Source organism: Colossoma macropomum, unplaced genomic scaffold (assembly GCF_904425465.1).
Source record: "Colossoma macropomum unplaced genomic scaffold, Colossoma_macropomum, whole genome shotgun sequence".
Taxonomy (NCBI): domain Eukaryota; kingdom Metazoa; phylum Chordata; class Actinopteri; order Characiformes; family Serrasalmidae; genus Colossoma; species Colossoma macropomum.
Window position 1 is genome coordinate 9,626 of NW_023494801.1, and position 23,810 is coordinate 33,435.

The 23,810-nt window shown below is 43.1% G+C and overlaps 1 protein-coding gene across 2 annotated transcripts; it reads left to right on the top strand.

Moving 5' to 3' along the window:
- The first annotated feature begins 273 nt into the window (after nucleotides 1-273).
- LOC118821084 (catenin beta-1-like) lies at nucleotides 274-17,749 on the top strand. Of its 2 annotated transcripts, none has more exons than XM_036589511.1 (16): nucleotides 274-462; nucleotides 8,031-8,080; nucleotides 8,691-8,915; nucleotides 9,131-9,384; nucleotides 10,021-10,259; nucleotides 11,286-11,487; nucleotides 11,577-11,721; nucleotides 11,884-11,987; nucleotides 12,542-12,880; nucleotides 13,002-13,160; nucleotides 13,742-13,861; nucleotides 14,816-14,966; nucleotides 15,230-15,351; nucleotides 15,431-15,491; nucleotides 16,428-16,658; nucleotides 16,822-17,749. In XM_036589511.1, exons 2-15 carry the CDS (start codon nucleotides 8,068-8,070, stop codon nucleotides 16,631-16,633), a joined length of 2,340 nt encoding a protein of 779 aa, XP_036445404.1. In that variant the 5' UTR covers nucleotides 274-462; nucleotides 8,031-8,067; the 3' UTR covers nucleotides 16,634-16,658; nucleotides 16,822-17,749. The 2 variants fall into 2 exon arrangements, with proteins under 2 accessions (XP_036445404.1, XP_036445405.1); XM_036589512.1 differs by lacking the exon at nucleotides 274-462 and adding an exon at nucleotides 1,491-1,533.
- Nucleotides 17,750-23,810: the final 6,061 nt, after the last annotated feature.

Here is a 23,810-nt window from a genome sequence, read left to right on the forward strand (position 1 = left end):
GCTGTGGAAGTAGATCCGGAAACACTCACATTCCAAACTAATGAATGTACCTCGCCCTAGACACATCTGCCGTATCATTCCGCGGTCCAACAGCTTAAGCCGGGAGTTTGGCTTAAAACGCATGACAACCTGCGGGAATAAAGCCCGTTTTTACGTTTAAGGCGATGTTTTTCTGTTATGTATGTTGTAACAACGCAGTTTGAATGTTAAAGTCATCGTAAACGCACGGCAGTGTGAGATGGCTCTAGTTTCTTGGACGCGTCGGGATACACGAAGCGCATTCTTGGCGTGAGAGCGTCCTCGGTGCGCCGCCATTTTAAGGTCCAGTTTGGAGCTCCGCGGTTTCGGAGCGAATCTCAGTCCGGAGAACACAACCGGCCGGTCCTGCTGGTTAAATCCGCTTCAGACGGCTGTTCGGCGCTTCTGTAAACCTGTCGAAACGGATTATCTGTTTAACGTTAGGTAAGTCTGTGGAGTTGAGCCGTTTTGAGGGTGTCACCAGATTGTTGTTGGAATTTTCCCGTACCACCTTAAATGGTGCGGCAGTTGAAGTCTTTTGCCTGAGGCGTTATAATAACAACTGCTGCATCATTTAAGGTGGACCGGGTAAATTCTAAAACGAAGCTGGCGAACCTGCTTTTCATGCATTTTTGGAGAACTGGAGGACAAAGATGCCTTTTTAATACTCAGATTTGGAGATTAGCTTTAATCGTTAAGGTGTCCGTTACCTGTCGTGATGAAATGGACCATATTGATACCATTTCAGTCAGTTTTCTGCGTGTTTGAGGCTCTGCTAAGCGAGGTTACGTTAGCGTTCTTCTGGCCAGCCTAGCTTTGGCGGCTAACGGGAGCTGATGTTTCTCGTTTAGTGATGTTAATGTCTTTAACTCGTCAGTTTGCTGTTTGTGCCGGACAAACTAAAAGAAAAGCAGTTATGTCTTTATAGGTTAGTAAAAATCACATCTCTGAACATCTTAAAGGGACCATACATGGCGGTTAGCTAAACAGCTAACCTAACTTAAAGGGGAATTCTACCAGTTTTTCAGAATTCCTCCTTAACTGAGTGTGTGAGATGTAAGATGAGTGATTCGGAGTGGGTTGGTGTGAAATGGTTGATTTTGTAGAGGCTCAGATTTCTTTACAGTGGAGGTGGTGATAGGAACCAAGGGTCGCCATGACTACAACACAAATATACACATAACATTTATAATATAAACCTTTTACTTACTATCCCGAACGACCAGTGAACCTACACGTGTCTTCTGAGTTTTATATGGAATGTTGATGATGGGGGGGATAATAGTGGAAAATCTGAAATTTGAACTTTTTTGGGGGGGACTATTTTGTCTCACAGAGCCCTGCATGTATCCCTCCACCATGAATAGATTTTAAGTTCTCAAAACTATCATAAAACAGTGTCTCAGACATCAGGCAGTGAATTCATAACCATTTCATGTAGGAACTTTCTGTGAGGGAGCTTTTAGAGGTGGACGTCTGATTCCTATCACCACCACTGTGAACAGTTCTGACTCGGTAAGTTTCTCTAGAGCGGAGCGTTTCACACCAAACCGCTCTGTTTACTTCTTAACTGTTTAACAATGCGAAGATTATGAAAAATCGGCGGAGTTCATCTATGTTAGGTATAAAGTTTTGGCCTTTTTGCTAAGTAACAGCTGGAGATGTAGACTCGCCTGCAGCTTTGTTCTTTAGCTAACCTGTTACTCAGCAGGTAAATATGGAGCTTTTGGTGAGTGTTTGGAATAAAACGCAGCTCTGGGTGTCTGAGCGGAGTGTGTATGACGGCAGTGTTTACAGTAGGATTTTAAGCCATTGTCACGTCTCTGAATTTGGAGCAGATGTTTTTAGACTCAATTTAAGTGCTAGATCACTTCTTTACCCAAAAGTTAGCTAAAGTGGACTCTGGACTACTTCTGTGGAAACTAAAGAGGTTATTGGGGGCCTTTTTTTAGTGTCTGAGTGGGGGATGTGGGGCTGCAGCCCTGGCGGTTATAGTCTCTCTGTCTCTCTGTGATCAGTTAGCTGTTAAATAGTGGGGAAAACCCTGAAGCTCTGCGTCCGCTTTCCTTTACGACACAGACACGGAAAATACAGGTGGAGATCAGATGAGTGAAGAAGTCCTGCGTGTGAAGGGAGCCCTGTTTTATTTTCTAGGGTTTTTCTACAGTGTAGTTTGTAATGGGCCTGCACCCCTGACCTGAGCAGCTGATGTTCTACTGTTTTGAGAGAAAGCAAATCAAACTTGGACATTTTTCACTGCCGCTGAGCGAGTCCTAGACTTGGACTAATTGCAACAATCCACCAACATAGTCAATCCTGGGGCAGTTTCCCAGACCCAGATTAAACCTAAACTGAAAAAAGCACTGCAGTTTTGTCCAGGTTTAAACCAGGTGCACTAAACCAGTCCTAACAACTGTTTTCTGAGTCACTTGCTTCCAGCCTGGTCCTCAGACGGTCCACATTTTTGTTCCAACCCAAAACGCCACACACACACACACACACACACACACACACACACACACACACACAGAGAGATGGGTCTGGAGGGTCAGGCTGGGAACCACTGATCTAGGTTTCAGCTTGCTCTAAATGGGAGACTGGCCCATGGACTATGTGTTGTGCACCACTCTAAACGCTTCTGTGATGGTCAGTTAATTCACGCTTTCTGCTTCTCCAGTTCATCAGAACAGGTTTCCAGCTTCCCAGTGGAGCAGCTTTAATGAACCCGTAAAATGGGGCTGGTCAGGCTTTGTCCTGTTTGCTATGAGGATGTAGTTTCTAAATCAGTTCCACATGGATGTGGGTGGTGCAACGCTGCCCGCCTCTCATGAATTGCTGTGCTTTGGGTTTTGCTACTGTTTAAAATCCTAGTCGGGAGTCTTTGCGAATGACAAGCGGTTTAGTTTTTGCTCCTGCAGCAGTCGAGGCTTTCAGTACGAGGAGGTCCCAGAATCTGAAGTACAGACAGTCTGGGTACCGTACTGTTGTAGCTGCGCTGCCTTCACGTGCTAGTCGGAAGATCTAGATCTCGTGCTAGTCGGAGTGTCATGTTCGAGTGCCTTGGTGATAGATGCGAGGTTCGTTCTCACCTGCTTATTGGGGAAATCCTGTTTGATTAGCTGTGGATAGAATGATAAATAGCGTTGTTCTGTATCAAATTAAATGCTCAGATTACAGATTAAAATAATGTGTAAAACAACCGTTAAGTACAGTTACGCTGTTAAAAATAATTAAAATAGTACCATCCAATTCTGAATCTGTCCTTTTTTCCGCCATGTTGAAATGTTGCAGGTCACCTCATTTTGGGAACTCTGGTATCAACATTCTCTGAATTTTCTACGAGAAATTCCGACCTGAGGGGGGTGTTCATGTGCAACTTCCAAGTCAGGAACTCATGTTTATCATAATTCTGGTAGCACATGAAGGCAGCACTAGTCCTGAAGCAGAGTTAGCAGTGTTGCTTCAAAGGGACACAAAAGAGAGGAATAACACATCTACATCTGTTGTAAATGTCTACACTCCTCTTACAGCAGTGCTACAGGTTTCTGTAGTCAGCAACATCTGACTCACGCAGGGTCTTTGGAAAAAAACTACAGCTTTTTTCGGGGCTGTTTTGAAATATTTTGGTTATTTTCCGCCAGCTGCCTAATGCAGAATGAAGGCTAATCACAAATGTTACTGCTAGGAAGTTGAAAGTCGTATTACAGCCATATAACTGTGGTCCTCAAATCATCACAGTAGAGAGAGGATCACTCAGACCACAGGAATGACTGATAACAAGCTAACAGGGAGCTAATTGGCTGTTTTTATTTAGATATTTTACCTCAGTTCGGCTCTTTTTCTCTGACTGGAAGGGTGAAAATCGTATTCGTTTAGTGCTGAGTACGAATAAATTGATGTTTTTCTTTATTTGTTCGAGAACTGAGGTAAGACATACATTTAAAGTTAGCTTGGTTTTGTTTATTAGCCAGTAGCTCAGTGGCTATCAGTCAGGATTGGGTGACACACCAGATCAGAGATTCCTGACGGCCGTGTGATGTATTTGCATTGCGTGAGCCCGTCTGCAGTAGGTAGTATTTAACAGTGGTTTCTCTGAATGACTGAATCAGACGCTCTGTCGAGAGCGAGGAATTGGCTGTTTACATACACGGTCGTTAATTCTTAGTCTTTAATACTGTGATCAGATTGTTACGCTGTTCTGTTGTCTGATTGGTAGTTGGATGTAGTGACTGCAGGCTGGACTCACTAGTGCTGAAGTTTATAAGCTGCTGTTTGCTCTGAGCGTTTTTAAGCCCCTCACCCATAAAAAGACTAATTTATTAACTTTGGCACAACTTCACAGCGCTGCATTTCCTCGCCTCCTGTTAGAGGCTCTCTGTCTGCTTTGCTGTCGGCATTCTACCTCACAGACGCAGTGGAACGTCCGACGACTGCAGGATGTTTTCATAAATGTGGGTTCCTGTAATTACCTGTATCTGAAAGGGGCTCTTTCTCTGTGTGACTCTCAGTCAGCCAGACAGGCTGTTCACTGCACTGCACAGCAGGACGCGGTGATTTGAGGAAAAATATCAGTGATATTCACTTACATTGTGACTGGTAAATTATGGTGTATCTTTTGTAAATGCTCAGTGGACACGTGCATGAAACATCTTAAGTGAAAGTTTTTCCCTTTGGTTTTTTTTTTGTGAGTTGCATGAAATTTATTCTCTTCAAATGAAGTTTTAATTTTTTATCTAAAGATAAATGCTTTAGATGTCTTATGCAAGCGGCCTGTTCTCTTTCCAGATGCATTTTTATATGTGTTTCATCTTTCAGCCCTGCTTCACAGAAGAACCTCCAGATTTTGGTGACAGTGGGGTGGAGCTGAAAGATCAATCGGTTTTATATTGAAATCGTAATTTCAGTGCAGTTTTCAAATTGCAAGAGCTACTTTTAATTATAGCCCACATTGTCAAAAATGATGCTAAGTGGGAAAATTTATTACCGCAGAGCTAAACTGTCTGTAGAGTTAGATCAATCAAGGCTACCAAAACTTTGTGTTGTTACTACATCTTACTGGCTGTCTGGCTCACTGTATTCGGGCGATGAGCCTCCAGCCAGAAAAATGGATATTCTGGTCTTGGCAAAAAAAAAACCTGATCCTGAATTCATAAACTGTTTGCATTTTAACTCATAATCGCAATATTGCAATTCTATATTTTTCCCAAATCGCTCAGCCCCAGAGTAAGCATGGAGCAATTCTCTCACTGCCTGGGTTTTTCTACCCGACTAAACAGTGGAGATGACTGCTTTACTGCTGAGCTCCTTTAGGCGCTGTAACGTTTAGTTACAGGCGCTTGATGGATTCAAACTAACTTTCAGTCCAGTCATGCAGCAGGATTCTTGTAGATGGAGGCTCCTGACTCAGTCCTGCCTCAACCCGTAGCTGTAGTGTTCTCTCTTCAGTATCTGTTGGGAATCTTGATTCACTTGTTTTTGTTAAAAAATCCCCCATAATTCAGTGTGTGTGATGTAAACAGAGATTCAGAGAGGTTTGGTGTGAAATGGTTCAGATGTCTTTACAGTGGTGGTGATAGGAACCAGGAGTCACCATGACTACAACACAAATATAGACATTTTATTTACTATTTAAAACCACCAGTGAACCTACACGAGTCTTCTGAGTTTATATGGAATGTTGATGATGGAAAATAGAGGTTCCTCTCAGTCATGCATAGATTTTAAACTCAATCTTTTCAAAACTATCATAAAACAGTGTCTCAGTCATCAGGCAGTGAATTCATAACCATTTCATGTAGTAACTTTCTGTGAGGGAGCTTTTAGAGGTGGACGTCTGGTTCCTATCACCACCACTGTGAACAGTTCTGACCTGGTAAGTTTCTCAAGAACAGAGCGTTTCACACCAAACCACTCTGAACGACCCTGTTTACGTGTTAATCAGTTAATTATGCAGGAATTTCAGAGAATTTTAAGTTTCCTGGTGTTTGTTAGCTTATGTTTTAAAACGTAGTGAACAGTTTTTCTATTTTCTATTTTTTTTTTTTTTTCTTCAGCTGTTGGAGTCTTTTACATTAGACTCTCCTCCCCCTCAGTCAGTGCAGGAAGCCATACCTAACTGTGTTAGAGATTTCCGTTTTCCTGGGTTTGTCCACATCCTCTCGCATTCTGGAGGAGTGCCGAGGCGAGTTCACGTCCGTTGGTTTAATTAATCGGCCCACAAAGTCACATTTACTGCTGACTGGAAGCTAAAAGATGAGCTCAGCATTTGGTGTAACCTGTATTTGCAGTTTGAGGGTTTTTCGATGTGCTCTAGTTTAATGTGCACATTAAGAGGCAAATGAAGGCTGGGAAAACTTCCACACCAGCGACAGGCTTGTGCAGTGAATAATAAAGCTTGTTGCCACGTTTTACAGGGAGCACTTGGATCGACTAAGGCAGGTCTGTGTTTGTAGTAGTGCTGTTTGATTTTAAGGAGCTCTTTACCTCTTTCATCTTCCATTTTTCCTTTAATCTCTGCGTGAACTGAAACTGAGAAGTAGTTATTGTCTCAGTGCACAGGGATCGACTCGTGGACACGTTCGGCAGTGTTAAATGTTGGGTGTTGGCCGACTCTTCCCAAAAGCCCTTCGATTCTATTCGTTGTTGGATTGTCCTGTCGGTTCTTTTTGTTTTTACAATGAAAACTGACTGACTTTCAGTCTCAGGTCCACAGCGTAGTGGTGGAAAATTAGCCTCTTTGTAGTGCAGCTCTAAAAGGGAAACACTGACTTCTTTTGTGTTGCTCTGAGAGTCCTGCAGTTTTAACCCCCCCCCGCCCCAACCCCCAGACGCTGTGTGCCTCTGTGGTTTGGGGCTAATGCTGGTGTTAGCCAGCCTAAGTTTTTGTCGCACGTTCCCGATACTTGGCTGTCATTAACTTGCCAATTAACACCCCATTCAGATTCTGTTCTCAAAGCCCCCCCCCCGGACAGGGTGGAGGAATCAAGGGAACCAGAGTGTGTGCTGAGTCATTACTGATTCACTGACTGGTGGGAGAGATAGAGATGGTCTGCTGCAGTCAGTGAAGTAAAAAATGTAAGGTAGGCTTTTGTGGGCGATACGGCAAAAATATCACGGCACTTAAAGGAATGTTCATAATTAGTTTTATTTCTGGTGTTTGGGACAAAAAACAGCCAGAAGTTTTAAACAGTATTGTTAATCTATGAATTGTTTTTGCAGGGGAATTCCACTTTTCAGAATTCTTCCATAAATCAGTATTTGAGTAAACGGTCATTCAGAGTGACCGAAGACAGGTCATTCAGAATGACTGAAGACACTCTGATTACATCTTGACCAGTTATTTATGCAGGACTTTTGAGGTTGATGGAATTTCTCTACAAAGTATTGGTAACATACATGGTAATGTAATTGCGTAGTCTAAGTTTGTTGCTACTGTACCAAACTGGTCTTTGGTGACTTTTGACTGGCTTTTAAATCCTTACCGTCTGACAGTGCAGTTAATCCTGTTTTGGTGTAATAGGCAAATTAGAGTGCCGTCCTGTAAGAATGTTATGAGCTGGTCAGTGTTGATCACCCGCAGCTGTTTACTGTAACTTCTTTCTGCGCTCTCTCTTTGGGTGATGTAGTGCTGTGCCTCCATAGAGTTTTGATGAATGGAGATAACTCACCCCCAGGAATGTTTTTATTGGCAGTGCCAGGATGACTCACTTTTGCGTGTGAGCGAGCGCGAGAGAGAGACCCTGCTGTTTGAATGCAGGGAGTTTCCCTGAATACACGCAGCTCGAGGCTCTGTATGACTGCAGTCTCTTGTACAGACAGCTGTTGTCTGAAAGGAATGAAGAGCTGAAGATCAGATTTCAGGCAGATTGTTAGAGCCAGTATCATCTGTCTTCTCCCACAGTTTAGCCAAGTTACGCTAGTGCAGCTTTTGTGCTGCTGAATTGTCCTTTATGTTCATGGTTTCTTTGTTTGCTTTATTTGTTTATTTATTAATTTTTTTTCCTTCTCCCCAGATTTGGAAGTAGTTCGGACTGAGGGCTTGGCAGTGCAATGGCTACCCAGTGTGAGTATAAGTCCACTGTAGTCCTGGAAAAATCCTAATTATAGAAGAAAAACATACTGCGCTCCAGCACACACACACACACACGCATGCTGCCTAAACTCTTCTGAGTTTGTGAAGGTCTTGGTAAGAGCCTGTTGGCGAATTTTCATCACTGAGGTTGTAACCAGTCTGTTAGCATGTTAAGGGTCAGAATAAAACATTTTGTTGTATCTTTATCTTCTGTTCTCTGCTGCAGAATAAATGTGATTTTTAGCCTAGTTTTAACCCAGAGTTGCCCCTTCAGACAAATTAATAATTTGATATGATTTTCTGCGTTGCGAGCGAATGTCGAGTGGATGATCTGTTGGTGTGAGAGAAAAGGGTCAGTCTTCAGGCTTTTGATTGGAGGACTTCTGATATTTTTTAGACAACTCAATGTTCATGTGTTTTAGCACAAAAGCACAGGCAGGTTTGCTCTAGTTCACTCTAATTTAGTGCTGTTTGTATCACGGCAAGATCCGTTTTGTGTTTTTTGTAGCCAACAAACTTCTGTAAAAGACTGTTTTGTAAATATGTTAGGATTTTAAGTCATATAGTGGGCACCCAACTTAACCCTGTTTGTCCCCTGTAGCTGATCTGATGGAACTGGACATGGCTATGGAGCAGGACCGAAAGGCTGCAGTGAGTCACTGGCAGCAGCAGTCCTATCTGGACTCAGGTATCCACTCTGGGGCCACCACCACCGCACCCTCGCTTTCTGGCAAGGGCAACCCAGAAGAGGAGGATTTGGACAACCAGGTGCTGTATGAGTGGGAGCAAGGCTTCAGCCAGCCCTTCACCCCCGAGCAGGTGGCAGGTACGTCTCCGTGCAGCTGAGCTGAATCGGTGGTTACTCTTTAATCTCCATGCGTATTCTGAGTGAACTCCACCACCTGGCGGTTAATGGCGCTCAGGGGGTGCGACTGTACGCCGACAGAAATCTTGTTTATCTCTGTCTGCTGCAGGTCTTGAGCAGTCCTGTTTTACGGTATTAGTAGCTGTGTAATGGTAACAGCCACTGTCTCTCTCTAGATATGGACGGTCAGTATGCTATGACCCGTGCCCAGCGTGTGCGTGCCGCCATGTTCCCCGAGACCCTGGACGAGGGCATGCAGATTCCCTCCACGCAGTTTGACTCCGCCAACCCTACCAACGTTCAGCGATTGGCTGAACCCTCACAGATGCTCAAACACGCAGTGGTCAATCTCATCAACTATCAGGATGATGCTGAACTGGCCACCAGAGCCATCCCAGAGCTCACCAAGCTCCTCAACGATGAAGACCAGGTGATCTTTCAGCCTAAATCTGAATACATACTGCTTGTGCCGTTCTCAGCTTTTTGTAACCAGTGTTGTCGTTTTCTTCAAATAAGTTTTTCTCCAAAAAAGTAACATTATAGGTGAAGGAAAAAAATCATTGAATTATTTTTATTGGTTTATTTAGCAGGAAATTGACAGTGTGAATAGCAGCTGGCATATTCAAATTATGTAAACAGAAATGGATGCAAGATTTTGTTTCAACAGCAATTAAACGTCTAAGTAAATAGTGCTGTCAACGTGTTTTATTTATTTATTTTTTTCCTCTGAATTTTCAACACCAGTTTAGTTTGCTCTGGAAAACAAGTGAATTGTTTAGGCTGTAAGATGTGTTGAATTGACACTGTGGCAAGCATCCCTCACCTTGCAGAGCTTGTTTTGTACAGATTTGTCTTAAATTCTTCTAAGACAGTAGGAGTAAGGGCTGCTTATTTTAGGCCATATGGTGACCCAAAAACACATTTGTGCTGAATCACACCTCAGAGTTCAGTTGCAGAATTCTGAAGATAACAGCATGCACAGCTATCCTTAGGATAGGTGAAAACATTTAGCACCATGTTTAGATGAGCCTATTTTTAATCTTCCTATCTGTTGCTTTTTCTTAAGGTGGTGGTGAACAAGGCATCTGTGATGGTGCACCAGCTCTCAAAGAAGGAGGCCTCACGCCACGCCATCATGCGCTCTCCTCAGATGGTATCGGCCATCGTTAGGACCATGCAGAACACCAGCGACGTGGAGACGGCCCGCTGCACAGCTGGAACGTTGCACAACCTGTCCCACCACAGAGAGGGCCTGCTGGCCATCTTCAAATCCGGGGGCATCCCTGCCCTCGTCAAGATGCTGGGGTGAGGGCACTTGGAGAATTGTAGCTCTGTTTCGTGACAGGGAACCTCATTACTGTCAGCACCAACATTTCTGATTCAGCTTATTACCTAAATTAAAGGCACTGTTTTGGAGTTCTGATTAATTTTGTTTTATTTACTTATTTTTTCTGTAATTGGGTGTTTGGGATGTAAAGTGAGTGATTCAGAGTGGTTTGGTGTGAAATGGTTCAAATGTCTTTACAGTGGTGGTGATGGGAACCAGGGGTCGCCTTGACTACAATACAAGCAGACATTTTATTTACTATTCAAAACCACCAGTGAACCTACACAAGTCTTCTGAGTTTATATGGAATGTTGATGATGGAAAATAGTGGAAAATCTGAAATAGTTTCTATTTTCCTCACAGCGCCCTGCATGTATCTTTCCACTGTGAATGGAGTTTGTTCTCAAAACTATCATAAAACAGTGTCTCAGTCATCAGGCAGTGAAATTCATAACCATATCATGTAGGAAATTTCTGTGAGGGCGGCTTTAGATGTGGACGTCTGGTTCCTATCACCACCACTGTGAACAGTTCTGGCTCTGTAAGTTTCTCTAGAATGGAGTGTTTCACACCAACCCACTCTGAACTCCTCTGTTTACATCTTAACCTTTTAATTATATTGAAAGTTTGGTTTACTGTGGCTTTGGATCGCAGAGTGTGAGCCTAAGGTGGTCAATCTTTCCAAAATGTTGCTTATTGAGCCTGTAAAGTCAGTTTGTTACTCTTGTTGGATCATCTGCTGCAGCTGCATTACTCTGAAAAAGTGATGTGCTGCTTTGTCTGGAAACACATTTGTTTCTAATCAGACTCTGACTGTTCTTGGTACAGGAGACTGCTTTCCTGTGTATTTAATTTGTTGACCAAAGCTGACTGCAGCCTTGTGTAAATGTCTGGACTTCACTTGAAACAAGTGTTCCATAGAGACTACGTTCAATGGAAGTAAACAAACCTTCCTCTGAACAGACGCTGTAGCTGAGTAATCTCTGTCCATCTCTGTCTGGCAGGTCTCCAGTGGACAGCGTTCTGTTCTATGCTATCACCACCCTGCACAACCTTCTTCTGCACCAGGAGGGGGCCAAGATGGCTGTCCGTCTGGCTGGTGGTTTGCAGAAGATGGTTGCCCTTCTGAACAAGACCAACGTCAAATTCCTTGCCATCACCACAGACTGCCTTCAGATTCTGGCTTATGGCAACCAAGAGAGCAAGGTACATGTGCACTGACTGACTTTCAGTAATTTATTCTTTTGAGAATACTTTTTGAGCACTTATCTGACTGTCTGTCTTTGCATCTTTAGTTGATAATCTTGGCGAGTGGTGGCCCCCAGGCCCTGGTGAACATCATGAGGACCTATACATACGAAAAGCTGCTGTGGACCACCAGTCGTGTGCTCAAAGTGCTGTCCGTCTGCTCCAGTAACAAACCCGCCATCGTGGAGGCCGGTGTGTTTTACATATTCGCACACACACACACTCGCACAGTGATCAAAGTGCTGTCAGTGACGCTCAGCTTTACACTGCCTTTGACCTGCACACCAACACGCCTGAAAAACACGGTAACTAGCAGTAAGAGTTCATTTTCTTTCTTGTGCTGTGTGCTTTCAGGAGGAATGCAGGCTCTGGGGCTTCACTTGACAGATCCCAGCCAGCGTCTCGTACAGAACTGCCTCTGGACCCTCAGAAACTTGTCAGATGCTGCCACTAAGCAGGTATTTTACATACATCTGTCCAGAAAAGGGCATCTATGGCTGTCACCGTTAGTGGTGGGCGATATCGCAAAAAATCACAATATTTAAAAATGGTTAAGAATGTTGACTTTTGCTGAACAGAATTACTGTTTACAGTATCGAAGTGTGCTTAATTCCCAAAAGTTTTGGAATAATGAATCAAATTGATTTAAACTTCTACAACCTGAATGTGAACTCTGTGTTTTTGTCTGGGTTTGAGGGATACCCATGCAAATATAAGAAAGCAGATATTCATATATTACAAAAACAGGTTTTAACTGCTTTAGAGGGCGGCAGTGAGTTTGAGCTGCTTGTCACATTTGGTTAGTTTTGGCTTTACATTAGTAGTTGCATACAACGGATAACCCACCCCCTCTCGTATCTAGATAGCAATTGATTAGCTAAAATTGAACAAATGATGATCCTAAATCCTTTATCACGTTCTCTGCACACCCGAAAATCAGTTACTCTGAATATAAAGTTCTAAAGTTTTGGTTCTGCGCGTTGATTGTATGTCTGGATCGTGTGTGTTGTAGGAGGGTATGGAGGGTCTGCTGGGCACCCTGGTGCAGCTCCTCGGCTCGGACGACATAAACGTAGTGACCTGTGCCGCCGGCATCCTGTCCAACCTCACCTGCAACAACTACAAGAACAAGATGATGGTCTGCCAAGTGGGTGGAATCGAGGCGCTGGTCCGTACGGTGCTAAGAGCCGGCGACAGGGAGGACATCACTGAGCCTGCTGTCTGCGCTCTCCGCCACCTTACCTCCAGACACCAAGACGCCGAGATGGCCCAGAATGCTGTGCGCTTGCACTACGGCCTCCCTGTGGTGGTCAAACTGCTGCACCCCCCCTCACATTGGCCTCTCATTAAGGTACAAGTGCTTAAATGGGAAATCAGCAGACTTTGTGAGGAGTGAAGATGTCGCCCTGTATGTTTGATTTATTGACTTAAGGACAGTTTCATAAACAGCTTGTCTCGTTGTCTTTCTGCAGGCCACAGTAGGTCTGATCCGTAACCTGGCACTGTGTCCCGCCAATCACGCTCCACTGCGCGAGCAGGGTGCAATCCCCCGATTGGTCCAGCTGCTGGTGAGGGCACACCAAGACACCCAGAGACGCACCTCGATGGGAGGCACCCAGCAGCAGTTTGTGGTGAGCCTTAAGATGGTTCAAACCCTAAGACTCAGGGTGATCTCACACCTGCTTTGTTTGGTGTGAACCAGTCAAGCTGAGCATGAGCTGTTGTTAATAAGACCAGATGAGCAATAAAATAGTGCTATACATTGTTAGCTGGGCATTGGTGACCTGAGATGACCTGATTTGGTTGAATTCAAATTGGTGCAGTTTATTTTTTTGTCTGATAAGAAGCACAGCGAAAGACTGACGTAGTAAATAGGGGTGGCGCCTTTCCTCGTCCCTTCTATTTAGCTATTTGCACGTATAATTTGGGCCACATTTACTCTTTTTGAGGCACTTTTTGTTGCATGCAGTGGACCTCCCCTTCCCCTCTTATCTAAATGGTAAATAATCAATAACTAAAATTTAATGATTGAACATGTGCTTAGGACTGTCAGTCTTAAACATCAGTTTAGCTGTTGCGGTGTAAAACAAACTAGGTGTAAAAACTGCTGTAATGTTATATCTTACAGAAGCCCTTAAATGTGCTGAACTTTGTCAGTGGATTCAGAAACAACAGGGTTTAGATGACTGATTGTGCTCTGTGTGTCCTACAGGAGGGTGTCCGGATGGAGGAGATTGTGGAGGGCTGCACTGGAGCGCTGCACATTCTGGCCAGAGATGTGCACAACAGAATTGTTATCAGAGGACTCAACACCATCCCTCTGTTTGTACAGGTACAGCACACCTTCTCTTCCTCACAGGAACTCAGTGGCTATTAGGTAGTCAGTATCTGTGTAGTCAGGTGTGTAAACAGCACAGTGAGCCAAGAGCGGAGGCGCGGCTGGATTTCAAAAGACTGATGAACCGCTGGCAGATGAGTGTCGTTCAGATTTAAGGCCGTTAAATCTGACTCATTCAGTGGGGAATGTGCCTATGAAAGCAGGATTTACACAGACAGAGATGAGAGTCGGCAACTTTCACTGTTCAGCTCCCGATTTAGACTAACAGCGGAGCTCTGTATAACGGGGACCTGCGTCTAGGCTCATTTTGATACTTGAGTATCTAAGAACAGAGATCCAGGATTTTCTTTTGTAAAATGAATCCAGTGATTTCTGTTCAGTGTTTCACACACTGAGCTGCACTAAATCCAATTTAACCGAATGCAGTAATTCTGTTTGTATTCAAACATACAGGTGGGAAGTGTTTTTTTTTTATTTTTTTATTTTTTTTTTTATTGTATGCCCAGAGAAGCGTATTATAACTTGATGCAGTTTATCACAATAACAGTAATCATTTCCCAGGCCTATGCAGAGGAATACAAAGTATGTTTTATTGTTTTATTAAAAACAGCTGTAGGGAGGTGGATGTTTTTCATGTCTAAGTAAAATAACTGAGCACTGGATGAGGGGAAAACTTGTTGTTTTCGGTCTATAATGTGCAAACCTGTTTACATAAATATAGAAATATATTTTGGCAGTTTCCGAGCATCAGCCTATTTAGTGATAGTCGCTCTGTCGTTCTCCACATCCTTAACATTTGCCCCTCTAGGAACTCGTTGCAGAGTAGCAAGTTATACCATTCTTCCTCAGCAAGACAAGTAAAACTTCAACGTTTTGTGGTTCTGTTAACGTAGTTGGTGTTTCCTTTAATTATTGATTAAGTGATGTCTCTCTCCTGTCTGTGTGCAGTTGCTGTACTCGCCGATTGAAAACATTCAGCGTGTGGCGGCGGGTGTGCTGTGTGAACTGGCGCAGGATAAAGAGGCAGCCGAGGCGATTGAGGCAGAGGGTGCCACCGCGCCCCTCACAGAACTGCTGCACTCCAGGAACGAGGGAGTGGGTGAGTGTTCAACACACCGCACAGCATTTATTCTTCTGCCTAAGGACAAGTCCTTACAGAGCGCCTGCTGGGCCAGTCAGCTTTATAGACGACAATCATGCTGACCAAAGGGTCTCTGGTGAGGACCCGGTCAGCTGTAGCTCTGATGGTTATTGCAGTTGCTCTCTGTAGATCTTTATTAGCGTGATGTTTTATTTTTACTGCATCGTCGCGTAAGGATATGAACTGAACAGTGATTTATACGTTTCCACTTTCTCCTCCAGCTACGTACGCTGCTGCAGTGCTGTTCCGCATGTCAGAGGACAAACCTCAGGACTACAAGAAGCGTCTGTCTGTGGAACTGACCAGCTCCCTGTTCAGAACGGAGCCCATGGCCTGGAACGAGGTACGTACACACAGTCGCACTGTCTCACATGAAGCTGATTCGTGTGCAGTGTTTGATGTAGTTTGTCTGTCTTCCTCAGACTGGAGAGATGGGTCTGGATTTGGGAGTACAGGGAGAACCAGTTGGATACAGACCAGATGGTAAGATATTTGATGCATTTTATCTGTTTAGTCATAATTATTATTTCTTTTTTTTTTTAATTTCAATTGTTCTATTGAAAATACTTGGTATATTTATAAAAAGCTCAATGTTTTTGTTTTAATTGGATAAAAGAATATTGCCATGGGTTTTAGGAAAAACTGATTACTGGAATTTATTTATTTATTTATTAATGAATGTTTTCTAATGAAATTAAAATAATACAGGGTAATGGAAAAATCTGGAAACCCAAAACAGGTTGCTGAGACCGTTTTAGTGTCCGTCGTCCCACACTGTCTTAAAATCTGAAAACGGCTCTTTGGTCAGCGTGGCAGTAAAAGGCGCTTTATCAGCTGCAGCTGAATGAGCCGGAGCTATTTAGTTGCACTGCAACAGCTGATTCGCTAACGTTTAGTTTCATTGTGCCTCATTTTCCAGTATCTCCCTAAGTTTGTTCTTAAATGTGTTCTTGAGAAAGGTCCTAAGCAAAAGTCTGTCAGATTCATGGCGTGTTCTTAAAGCGCAGAACTGTTCTCACCTTTGTGCTCTTGAGTGTGTGTGTGTGTGTGTAGATTCTGTTCTTACCTAAGAACAAACCCCACATAGAGAACACTGGTGAATGTCAGAACCAAAACTGCATAAGTGGGTTTTAAGACTTTTTTTTTTATGAGAATAGTTGGTGAAATGAGGCCTGTTTCTTGTTTGACTGATTTAAAAACTGATGCACTGAAGATTTACCGAAACTTTATTATATAGAGGGTTTTTCTATTTTCTGATCATTTGGTAATTAAATTTGAGTTTCATTGAATGTGTTTCAGCCTTTATGTAAAAAGCTGGTGGTGGTGGTGGTAGTAGTAGTAGTAATAGTAATAATAATAATTTCCGTTATCAAGCGTTTTTCGTTTTGTTAATTTTTTCTCTTTTCTGCGCCATTACAGACCCCAGTTATCGCTCTTTCCACTCTGGCTATGGTCAGGATGGACTTGGGATGGACGGCATGCTGGAGCACGAGTTGGCCGGTCACCACCCTGGAGCAGAGTACCCCGTAGAGGGGCTGCCTGACCTGGGCCACGCGCAGGACCTGATGGACGGCCTTCCTCCCACAGACTCCAATCAGCTGGCCTGGTTCGACACGGACCTCTAAACACTCTCAGTCTGGAATAGTGAAGGTGAAGAACTCGACTGGGCTCTGCATCTCATAAATGATAATAGTACCTGGGACGGGTTTAGTAACTGCGTTTAGCTGTGAAGTGTTTCCTCTGTTAGGTTTTGTATTTTGGAAATTCGTTTCTCAGTAAATTAACGGGCTGTTTTGGTTTTTCTCCTCTGCAGCTGAGCTGTCTGAATGGATCTGCATGGTGATTTTTGCCTGAGGAGTGATGGGAAGTTTGCGGAGGGGAGGGGGGGGGGCGAGCAAATCGGAAAGTGCCTGACATGACACACACACACTCGCACACAATACACACACACACGCACAGTCGTTGGGGAAGAGAGGGAGTTTCTACGTGGAGGAAGAGGAACGGGAGCCGACCCTTTTTCTTTTTGTTGTCCTCCCTCTTCTTCCAGACTTTGTTTTCCTGCCCTGGACGGAGGAAGGAAGTGTGGAGGGATTTCAGGAGCGGATGCTCTAAGAACGCACCAGTGGAAGAAGGTCTAAAGATGGAACTGTAAACCTTTTTAGCCTTGTTTTTATTTCACTTTCTTTTAATTTTGCTTTTTTATTATTGTTTTTTAAGATCATCAGTCTTTAAGGTACTGACTCCTAGCTTGGTTTGAGCTCTAGTCTGTATTCATTAACCTCACGGTTTCTGTTTCTGCAGTAAACTTGTATTCCATTTTTTAATGTCTTCTGTAGTGTTGAGTTCTAGTGGAGTTTCTCTCATCGGTTTCTGAATCTTTCTCACGTAACGGTGTCGAACACTAATAATGGTTCTTATGTAATCTGACAGTGTAACAATGTGTAGCTTTTCTTTTGTTTTCCTTTTTTATACGATCAGCTGTTCAGATGGGGGAGAAATATATGCATTCTTATTAAAATATGTTAAACCAAGTGAAGAAGCTGTTTTCAGTGTAAACGGTTGTTCCAAAAAAGGGGAGGGGTCTGAGTTGGTGGGTGGGTGGGGGGGTGAAGTTTGGATGGGAGCACATACAGAAATCTTTCTTTTCTATCTTGAGGTAGTATCTATTGAAGCAACATCATTGTTTTGCCTGTGCGGCTTATTTTGGGATCATGGTTGAACAATTAAAGACTTTTATTCCAGTCTGTGTCCCAGAGCTTCATTTCATAGTCTGTAATAAAGACTTCACTGTGAGGAGTTTCAGTAGCTGAGGATGTTGCGTGCACTCAAATGACGTTTCTACATCATTTGAGAGCAGCAGCTGCTCTTCACACTGTGAAAATTTCCTGAGGATTGGACCAATAGAAATGCTCCGAAGTTGCTTGGATTAAAATCTTGTGTTCAAAGTAAAGAATGTTCATAAAATGTGAAAATTTCACTGAAATTAATTTTTGCTCTACTTTGGTCAATAACACACTGTTAAAATGTTATGGTGGGTGGGGTCTGATCTTGATATTGGGGTAAAAGCCCCTTTTAAAGCTGTTACATAAACAAATTCGTTTGCAGAAACTTCAGGTTTCACCATCGTCCTGTACAAGATAAACTCGGGTGCACGTCTGATTTAGACTTAAAGTAAAAGTTCTAAAGTAGGACGTTTTACCTGTTTACTCTGTACAGCTGTAGTGCTTTCGGTCTCCCTCTGTGTGTGTCTCCATATCTCTCTCTCTCTCTCTCTCTCTCTCTCTCTCTCTCTCTCTCTCTCTCTCTCTCTGTTGTGGTGAGGAATTTCACTGAGGCTCTGCCAACTGTTAGAACTGTTAGACTGAAGTTCTGCCAACAACCATCACACACACAGGCGGTGGTGGAGGGGGAGCTGATTCTCTATATAGTGTGCCTGAACTGAACTGTCAGAGATTTGAGAGTTAAAATACACTATTATATACACACACACTCAGTGTATACAGAGACCCTGCACCCCCACCCATACACACACACTCAGAGTCAAATATCAGAGGATCACAGAGGAAGAAGATAAAGGGGGGAGGGACTCACTGACCTTACACACACACACCTGTCTTGAGGCTACAAACTGCACCTGTGAGTGTGGAGAGAGTCACAGTTCGGGGCGGGGGGGGTGTTGGGGGGTTAGTCTGCTCTCACAGGAACAGGAAGTCTGTTGCTTGGCAACCAGGGGTTCACAGCTCAAGAGGCACTTTACAGCATGAACACGTGCAAGTGTGCACAGGTCACTGTGACTGACAGTCAGAACACAGACATCGCATCACATCAAAGACATCAAAGAGACAAACTAATAGACTGTACAGATGAAGAGAGAGAGTGATGTAATGTGTGATGAATAATGATGTCAGTGTAGTCACATCGTACTTAAATAAATGTAGAAGAATGTAGAAGCTTCTGAATCGAACTATAAAACCATCAAAATAATTGAGGTTAGTCAGTCTTGTGTAGTTAAATGTGAATAATTGCAAAAGTAAAGGTGTTTCCATTAATAAAGCAGTGCATTGTGTTAGATCTGTATGAGTGACACAATCAGCTTCATCTGAATGTGTTTATCACTTTGAGTGATTCAGTAACATTCAAAACTTGAACATGGTCACGTGATCACAGAGAGACCGTTTACTGTCTTCATCAGAACACCTAGCGAGAGCAGCGGAGTCTGCATGTTCCACCCAACGAGTGCATATCGCTGTTATCGGGACAAAAACCTTGTATCTGTTTTTGTTGTTTCTCAGTTTTTGACATAATTTGAAAATGCCTGTCGTTCTTTACATTGTGTGTAAATTTCATGATGAATGGACCAAAAGAAATGGCCGAAAATGACTGGGAAAAATTCTGGTTCCATTGACTTACATTAAACGTAAAGTAGGTTTTTTCCTTCTCCTGTAAAGTTACCATTTTGGAGACGTGAGTTTTTGTTCCGACAGCAGATATGTGTATACATATTGTATACACAATGAGCGTATATATTATTTTCATTGTATATACTGCCTGTTCAGCTCAGATCAGATTATTCTCCAGATTTTATGATTTCAGCTCTTTAATGTAGAGAATGTGAGGAGTGTGTTTTTGTGTGAACAGTCACACACACGGATTCCCACTGCTGTGTGTGTGTGTGTGTGTGTGTGTGTGTGCATTATGGGAAGGAGGAGTTGTCAATCATGTGTTGCCGTGGGCGATGTGTCTTATTGCCAGAAGCAGGTTCAGCACTGGCTCCGCCCCCTGACCTGGGACAGTGCTGAGGGAAATCAGACACAATGACCTCACAACCTCATGACCCCATGACCTCCGAATGCACCACACACACACAAACTTTAGGAAATGAATACATTCAAGCTCTTACTTTTATTTGTGGCATAGACTCTATAATAATAATAATAATAATAATAATAATAGTATTTTAATGCCATACAACATATTGCATTATTATTGGCATATGAAACAATTTTATTTATTTATTTATTTATTTACTTTAAATTGTGTTTGTAAGTATAAGTTTCTCTTTCAGTGCAGTTTTGAGACACTGACAATCAAAATTACCTGAATTTTTCTTGTAAACAGTAAAACTGTTATCTACTATGATCACTTCTCATATTTTAACAATCGTTCTGGGGGTGCTGGAGCGTATCCCAGCAGTCATTGGGCGGAAGGCATTTTAAATACCAGTGAATTTAAATTTATCTGATTCTAATATAAACAATACAGCGCACTGTATTTTTCTTTTTGTTTGATTTTCAAATATTTGTGCGGGTTTCATGAGCCATGCTAATGTCATTTGCATGATAACTAAAAAGGTAATCAGAAAAGGAATATCAGGAAATGGGAACTTTAACAAGTGCATATTTTAAATCTACTTTATTGATCAGTACGACAACTTGGTTCATTGAGGGTGATGAAAATGTAATGTGCTATGAGTTTTTGGCCGGGAGCTGCAAATTTCAAGTTCCTATGAGGTAAAAAAGCAGAAAGCGGCCTTAACTGTTCCTTACATTAAACACCTGATCCAGGGTCAGGGTTGGGGGTAGGGGTAGGGTTAGGGTTAGGTTTAAGGTTGGGGTTACATGAACAAATATGACAAACACAGCTCACATGGTCAGACACGTCAGCGCAGTCCTGTCTGCCAGTATCCTTACTACACTGAGTACGAAGAGCTCCGCCATGTTCGAGGCGGATCATAGCTCACTGATTGGGCGTGGTTATGCGTTCACAAGGCCTGTCACTCCAAACCAGTTGACTAATAGAGAGTGCAGGTGAACGCCCTCTTCTAAGCCCCGCCCCCTGTTAAAAAAGTGCCACAAGTCAGAAGCAAAAAAGCAATTCCAGAAATTAAAAAATATATCTGAAAAATTGGCAAGCAAAAAAATTAAAGCAAAAACTGACAAAATGAGTAATAAATGTATATCAGACAGAGTGAAAATGAGTAGTGATATTTTTGAAAAGTTAAGTTTAAGTTAAATCTCATTATTTGTATTTGCAACATATTTTGGACATTTTGATACTCAGTATTTTGCTTGTGGATTTTATTATGTTATTGTTTGTTTTGGCACAGAGTTAACTCTGTAATCCAGAGAAGGAACCTGTTTTTAAATACAGATTCTACAATGCCGGTTTGCCAAAATTCACTACCACAGCAGCAGAATGCAGCTCTGAATGATTAACTGCAAAACTTCAACAAAAACATCAGACAGAACTTTATAATTCTAATCTGTAATTTGTTAAACTGCTGAGAAATTCTGAAGTTAAGCTGTTCTAGAAGTTGATCTCTCTGAGGAGCTGGAGGTTAATGTTCTGTCTCGACTCCATCTGTTCAGTGTCTGTGTTTGTGTCCATGATGAGCTTCATTAACAACAAACTGTTTAAAATCTTCATAGGATCATCATCATCATCATCATCGCACCAGCATGAAGAGGCTCAACACTGAAACAGCAGAATAAGCAGGAAAGCTGAAGTTAACTGAGCAGAAAAACACTGTAAATCTGAAGAGCGAACATCACTGATTACATCACACTCTCTGTTATTGTTACTGAAGGGACTAAATTGGATGTGATGTATTTTATTGATCTTTTGAATGAAGCTTGTTTGATTGAAGTGAGAACTCAAGCAGCGCAGACAGACAGACAGACAGAGACAGATGCAGTGGACTGCAGGGAACTGACCTTCTGTAACTGACAGGTCTTGAGAGTGGACAGAGCACAGCTCTGGCTCAGGGGACTAGGGGTCTATTTTGATGGGTGGGTGCAGTTCCACCCCCTTTTGATCCTCATCTCCACATCTCCTCATCTCCTCATGTCCTTATCTCATCTCCACATCTCCTCATCTCCTCATGTCCTTATCTCATCTCCACATCTCCTCATCTCAACACCTCACCTCCACATCTTCTCATCTCCACATCTCCACATCTCCTCATCTCTACATCTCCTCATCTCCTCATCTCAACACCTAACCTCCACATCTCCTCATCTCCACATCTCCTCAACTCCACATCTCCTCATCTCATCTCATCTCCTTATCTCTACATCTCTACATCTCCTCATCTCTTCATCTCCTCATCTCAACACCTCACCTCCATATCATCTCATCTCCACATTTCCTCATCTCCACATCTTCTCATCTCCTCATCTCCACATCTCCTCATCTCCACATCTCCTCATCTCCTCATCTCCTCATCTCTACATCTCCTCATCTCCTCATCTCATCTTCACATCTCCTCATCTCCACATCTCATCTCCTCATCTCCACATCTTCTCATTTCCTCATCTCATCTCCACATCTCCTCATTTCCACATCTTCTCATCTCATCTCCACATCTCCTCATCCCCTCATCTTCACATCTCCTCATCTCCTCATCTCCACATCTTCTCATCTCCTCATCTCATCTCCACATCTCCTCATCTCATCTCCACATCTCCTCATCTCATCTCCACATTTCCTCATCTCCCTATCTCCTCATCTCCACATCTCCTCATCTCCTCATCTCATTTCCACATCTCCTCATCTCATCTCCTCATCTCCACATTTCCTCATCTCCCCATCTCATCTCTACATCTCATCTCCTCATCTCCACATCTACTCATCTCCACATCTCCACATCTCATCTCCTCATCTCATCTTCACATCTCCTCATCTCCTCATCTCATCTTCACATCTCCTCATCTCCATATCTCCACATCTCCTTGTCTCCTCATCTCATCTTCACATCTCCTCATCTCCACATCTCCTCATCTCCTCATCTCATCTTCACATCTCATCTCCTCATCTCCACATCTCATCTCCACATCTCCTAATCTCATCTCATCTTCACATCTCCTCATCTCCACATCTCCTCATCTCCTCATATCCCCATCTTCTCATCTGCACATCTCCTCATCTCCACATCTCCTCATCTCCTCATCTCATCTCCACATCTCCTCATCTCATCTCCACATCTCATCTCATCTCCACATCTGCTCATCTCCACATCTCCTCATCTCCACATTTCCTCATCTCCCCATCTCCTCATCTCCACATCTCATCTCCTCATCTTCACATCTCATCTCCTCATCTCCTCATCTCCACATCTCCTCATCTCAACACCTCACCTCAACACCTCACCTCCACATCTTCTCATCTCATCTCCACATCTCATCTCCTCATCTCCACATCTCCTCATCTCCACATCTCATCTCCTCATCTCCTCATCTTCACATCACCTCATCTCCACATCTCATCTCCTCATCTCCTCATCTCCACATCTCCTCATCTCCACATCTCATCTCCTCATCTTCACATCTCCTCATCTCCACATCTCATCTCCTCATCTCCTCATCTCTTCATCTCCTCATCTCAACATCTCCAAATCTCCTCATCTCCACATCTCATCTCCACATCTCCACATCTCATCTCCTCACCTCCACATCTCCTCATCTCCACATCTCATCATCTCTTCATCTCCTCATCTCCACATCTCCTCATCTCCACATCTCATCTCTACATCTTCACATCTCATCTCCTCATCTCCATATCTCCTCATCTCATCATCTCCACATCTTCTCACCTCTACATCTCCACATCTCCACATCTCATCTCCACATCTCCTCATCTCTACATCTCCACATCTCCTCATCTCCACATCTCCTCCACATCTCCTCATTTCAGAGAAAATCAAGCTGCTTCAGATCTGAAAACATCCACAGGTGTTTCTGTCCATCCTTCCACTGTGAGAAGACGACTCAGCGCTGTGGGTCTGAAAGGATGTGTAGCTGATCA

Excerpts from the sequence above, each read along its gene's own strand:
- LOC118821084 (XM_036589511.1), top strand. Across the intron at positions 9,385-10,020 it reads TCCTCAACGATGAAGACCAG|GTGGTGGTGAACAAGGCATC; the intron begins GTGATCTTTCAG and ends CTTTTTCTTAAG. Across the intron at positions 15,352-15,430 it reads AGCCCATGGCCTGGAACGAG|ACTGGAGAGATGGGTCTGGA; the intron begins GTACGTACACAC and ends TGTCTTCCTCAG.